At 35.4% G+C, this 5,866-nt stretch overlaps 1 protein-coding gene across 1 annotated transcript; it reads right to left on the reverse strand.

Annotated features, from left to right (window-relative positions):
• Positions 1-1,717: 1,717 nt before the first annotated feature.
• On the reverse strand, positions 1,718-4,129 carry LOC18445698 (CASP-like protein 2D1). Its single transcript, XM_011629299.3, has 3 exons — positions 3,285-4,129; positions 3,075-3,183; positions 1,718-2,138 (listed from the first exon to the last, which is right to left on the reverse strand). The coding sequence occupies exons 1-3, from the start codon at positions 3,470-3,472 to the stop codon at positions 1,845-1,847; spliced, it is 591 nt and encodes a 196-aa protein (XP_011627601.1). The 5' UTR covers positions 3,473-4,129; the 3' UTR covers positions 1,718-1,844.
• Positions 4,130-5,866: the final 1,737 nt, after the last annotated feature.

Below are 5,866 nucleotides of genomic sequence, written 5' to 3' on the forward strand. Positions count from 1 at the left end.
AAATACGCTTATCCAAGATAAGACCAATAACCAAACATATCATAGAGAGCACACCACCCTATGTTGTACATGTCGGCAGAGGGGATGATGTGGTATCCATGTGGTGCCCATTGGCCAGTTGGGTGCTGCACAGTCCACATGTGTTGTTATCGTCAAGGGCCATTTCTCCCAAACAATTTGAAATGTCCCAATTTTTTCTCACAAAAAATTCTTAAAAAATTCAAAAACATATTTTTAATTGTTTTTTTATTTTAATTCAATTTTTTATGATAGAAAAATATGTGAGGGTATTTAGGGCACTCCATTCAGTTAGATCCAGAACGTCAAGTCATTTTTCTCGAATTAACCCAACAAGGACCATGTCCCACAGAGTTAAGCTGAGGCCCATGCTTGGCTGATCAAAGCCAACCTAATAGATTGCTAGGTCCTAAATTTATATTATATTGCAGGTGCACCCCATAGGACATGTACTCTTGTGGATGTAGGGATCATCTCTCTTAATATATATACATAACTCTATCAAAAGGATCTTGCCTCGAGAAAGCAACTCCCATTTGCAATTGTATATATACATGCTATGAGAATGCTTGAGGTTGGGGATTTTCGTTTATGTTCTCTCAAAGCTAGCCGTCTCATAAAGGGCTCACACAAAATGTTCAGAAATACTCGAGCTCACAGTAGTACTGAGAAATAATCACAAGTACTTAAAAAATATTCATGCCCTGGTTTATACGATCATAAGGTGTACACATATCAACCCTTACTAGAGGAAACCTTCGAACCTCTCGGTTCAAAAGTCTCTTAAGTACATAGATATCATGATCCGAGATTTTATGTATCTTTATATCTCAAATCGCCAACATTCTACCAGACAAAGGTCCTGGTCCACTTCTACTGTAACCAAGAATCATCACAGATTGCTCGAATCAAGGCCTTGAAAGGCTGTAACTCCAACACGTACTACTCATTTCAATGCTGGAATCAAGGAGGCTATAACTCTAACAGTTACTACTCATTTGAATAGCAACTCATTTTAGCTCTCCTTTGAATGGCCATTATTCCAACCTTCTACTACCCATACAAAACCATTCAATTTGCATGTACGATTTCCAGAATTAGTTTAAACTTTGGAAGAAATGCCTCTCTCTCTCTCTCTCTCTCTCTCTCTTTCTCGTTAAGAGGTATATTCCATTCTTGCTTAGACGTTTCAGCAGTCCCCTCTTTAAGAAATTTCAGTTTATGACAATAGGTTTTCTCAGAAGATATTATCTTGGGGTTTACCCTATGTAACCTAATAAGATCCTACCGTAATATTTCCCAAAAAAACAAAATAATAATAATAATATTAATAATTGGGAAAAATTTATATAGAGCTTAGGATCTAAACAATCAAATTAGAACCTACTTCAAAAAATTCACTAAAAGAGGTTGTTTTGATACCCAAATATCATCAAATTGATCATCTCGACATCAAGATGCATGTGACTTGAGAAAAAAAAATGGATTTCAAGTTTTGGAAATAGTGCATCTGGTTACGCATTTTTGGACCATTAATTTTTAAGTTATTCAAGTTTTTATAGATCTGTTCGATCTACACTATGTTTAAAGCTTTAAATTTTATAATTAAAAATAAAAATATATTTTAACTCTAATCAAAGATTTCCATATTGAACCCGCATTTCTTTAGAGTGTCGGCTCTATATAAACGCACCCTTAATAATAAGAACCTACCTTGTATATATATAATAATTATATCCTTGACATTTTATCTTGCAATACATACATGTATCTTCCCCACCACACACAACTCTATTTCATGCAGAAGGAAAGGTCCCCTAGTCTCATTAACCAACCTCTTCTCCCTCTCCCTCTCCCTCTCTCTCTCCCTCTCTCTCTCCTGGTTTAGAGAGAGAAGGCGGTCCAAACATGGAGAAGAGCCTGTAGGCTGAGATGACAGAGATCACAACCAAGCAGAGCAATGCCAAGAAATGGAGGACCAAAGAAACCTTTGCTTTCCTACAAAACATGCCATAAGAATCGCATGCTTCGCTCCATGTTACACTCTTGTCGCCATTGTAGGCTAAGTACAGTATCTCTGCAACTACCGCCCCTGATGTAACCATCATGTAAGCCATTACCTGCACCACCCCCAACAATGATAGCAATTCATGAGAATTCATATGCTTCCATGTTCCAACAGGTAACTTGGTAGAGAGCAGCGTGGAAAAACTGGATGAGCCACTTCAAATTGGTTCAAATTGGAGATCTTAAAAAAAATTTAAAAAAAATATTAAATTGTGAAAAATAAAAAAATTATCAATAATATATTTTTTATGTTTTCCGTATTTTTTGCAAAACATTGGATAGTGTTTTGGCCATGAATACCTATTTGTTGAGTTATTTTTAAAAAGATGTAATTTGTATAATGTTGTAACCTTAAACAATCAAATCAAGGTGTACTTATGAACTTTGTCCTGAGATGCAATTTTAGTGTAAAAATTTATTAGGATGGTGTGAGAATCTATTTTTATCTCTAATTATAAAACCTTATACTCTAAAAAATATTCAAATCAAGTAGATCTATAAACGCATGAAAGTCTCGAAAATGAACGGTCGAGTTGCAATATGTACTATTTTTAGCTCTTGAAATCTCTATTCTTATCCATATCTATACTTCTCGACGTCGAGGTGATCAATTAGATGTTTTTCTAACATCAAAACAACCTTTATTTTCAAAGACCTTAAATCTACATTTCAAGTTTGCCACTTTTGTTAAACTTTTTTCTTCTTATATACCCCATCACAAATTTTTTTTTTTTTAAATCCAATTTTTCATTATTTTTTTAGCCCAGTGTTTTGGTTAATTTTATTTTAAACATATTTGTTGAGATTTTTTTGTATTTTTTTATTTTTAACACTGTTTGACTCGGCCAGAAATCGCATGACTTTACCGAGTAACTCGGAACTCGGCCCAAGATACTTAGCTCAGCCATGGACCGATCCCGTGGGCGATTTGTAGTTTCCCACACTGGTAGAGAGATATTCTTCCATTTTAATTGGTAGAGAGAGAGGACCTGGTCAGACATGAAGAGCACCCATAGTCTGGTCAAGCCCTCGAGCCATGAGAAGAGCGAAGCAAGGAGTGTATAACCAGCTGATATAGCATTGATGCAAACCAAATACCTGGACATAACCTTGAGCAGTCGAATTGAGGGAAACCAAGGAAAGGAAAAATAAAATACAGAAAAGATGAAAAAACAGAACCAGAATGGTTGGGTACTCACGTTAAACCTGTGAAGCTTCTGAAATCGAGTTTCCCATAGTCGGGATTATCCTGCCTGTTGTCCACCATTACCCATAGAGAAGCAACGCACAAAGGTATCACCAAGAGTCTTAGTGAGATATCCACCAATTTTGGAGTGAGGAAATGCAATTCTAAAGCAGGAGATTTTCCTTCTGAACCATTCCTCATCTCTCTCTCTCTAGAAACGACACTGACTGAATCGTAATAACTTAATGGCTTTTGCAGAGAAGAAGAGCGTCGTTGAAGAGAGACGAAAAAGGGATTGGAGTTGGCAATGGCGAAAATGGTGAATTGGTTATATCAGACACTAGAAATGTTTGTTTCCCTTAAAAGGGAAGCGTGGTTTCCAAAGAGCAAGTGCACAGCAGAAAGGAAATGGTGTGAGTCTGCTTTCAGTTGCTAAATTGAAGCCGTATGGATAAGTAGCGATGCATCGCATCCCTATCAAAATATATTTCACCTACTTCTTCTCCAAGTCTTCTTTGCCTTAATGAACGGCTGAGATGACTTCAACAGCAATATCACACCCAAACACCGTTTTATACTTTTTGTATAAATGATATTGAAACCAAATTTCCGGCGTCCAATCATCTCTTAAAACTCACGTATATGAAAATTATAAAGAACATTTCTGATAAAATAAAATAACTGAAATATTTCTCGAAGTTTTAAGATTATTTTGGTTATTTTATTTTTAAATTTTTTTTAGGAATACCATTGAGATGATGACACCCTCCAAATTTATATTCATATTATTTGTTAAAAAAAAGTAAAACTAAAATACTTTGAGATGTCATATTTAGATCAAATGGCTAGTGGCTTACTTTTGACATTATCGCTGAAGCCATCCCATCCATTCATTTATATAAATGCCTGAGAGATAAGGATGAAGATAATATATATATATATATATATATATATATATATATATATATATATATATATGGGGTAAGCTAGTAGATATCTAATGTTCAAAACTAAAATGGTTTTCATTTTTCAATCTATTCTAATTTCTAGTTTTGAGATGTGAATGGTCTTTTCCTATATCTCTTTATCTTAGTTATGGGTGACTTAACTAGACACAGACACCTATGAGATGAAGTAATGTGGTGCATATTGTCCGCAGACGACATAGTTTTGATTGATGAAACCCAAAATGGTGTTAACACAATTAGAACTTTGGAGGGATACTCTAGAATCTAAAGGTTTTAAAATTAGTCAGACTGAAACAAAATATATGAAAATGCAAATTTAATAATGATAGGAGTAAAGACGAAGTAGTTAAGATTGACAGCCAAAAAACGTAAAAAAGAGTGCACTTTCAACGTAAAGAGATTGTGGAAGATGTCGCACATAGAATTAGAGTTGGGTAGGTAAAGTGGAGATGTGTAACTGGAGTTTTATGAGTTCACCACATACCAATGAAGCTGAAGGGCGAGTTCTATCGGACAGTTGTGAAACTAGCCTGGCTTTATGGGGCAGAATGTTAGGGACAGTTGTGAAACTAACTTTGCTTTATGGGATAGAATGTTAGGGATCAATAAACAACATACTTATAAGACGAGTGTAGTTGAAATGAGGATATTGATATAAATGAGTGGCAAGACAAGAGACAACATTTGAAATGAATACATTCAAGAGAACTTAGGTATGACTCCAATAATTAATGAAAAAAAGTATATTTAAGTGGACTAACCATGTGTATTGCAAATCCAATACAACACATGTTAGGAGGTTAAGTTAATTCAAGTAGAAAACTCAAAAAGAGGAGTGGTGGACTCTAAAGGACATTGTTAGAATTAATGAAAAAAGATAAAGACTTATAACTATTGATAGAGTAGAACGGCAAACCATGATTTGTGTAACGACTCTAAATAGTTAAAAAAAACCTCTAATTATGCTGAAAGACTTTCGATGGGATGAGGTGAGAAGGGTAGGTAAAGAGAGGCGTGGAAAGGAGAAGTGTGGTTGATTTAATGATGCGAGCTTATGACGGACTGCAAAAGGTTTGCTCCTTTGCATCATGAGGATAATGGAGCTTTGTGGCCGGTGTCCACCACTATCTCTCCTTTTTATCCCTTTGGAATGATGAAGGGACAACTTTCAGTGCTTCAAATTTATTCTAAGCCTTCATTGATTCTATCCTCCAGAAAGGGCGCACTTCTAAACATACAGTGGCCAATAAATTTAAAACAAAATCTATATTGAGCGTTTTCTAGGTTCATATAATTAGTTGGAACTGGATTATGTTATAACTTACTTTCTTTTTTTTTCCCTATTTTCTTTATCAATTGCAGTAGTGGGGTGGTTAGCTTCCCCCTCACCTCCCCCCTCCCATCATTGAGGTTTGCACAAAAGATGTTCAGTGGAGGAGAGAGAAAGAGAGAGAGTCCAGCCTTTACTAATAAAATACAAATATCATCTATTGACATTTACTCTGACCATCACAAAATGAATGCTCAGAGAGAGAGAGAGAGAGAGAGAGAGAGAGCACCATACTAATCAGAAAAGATGGAACAAAAAGAAGAAATTTACAGAAAAGACGGAACAAGAGGAAGAAAA

This window comes from Amborella trichopoda, chromosome 2 (genome assembly GCF_054954075.1).
Source record: "Amborella trichopoda isolate Santa Cruz 75 chromosome 2, AtrichopodaSantaCruz75HAP2 v2.0, whole genome shotgun sequence".
NCBI lineage: Eukaryota > Viridiplantae > Streptophyta > Magnoliopsida > Amborellales > Amborellaceae > Amborella > Amborella trichopoda.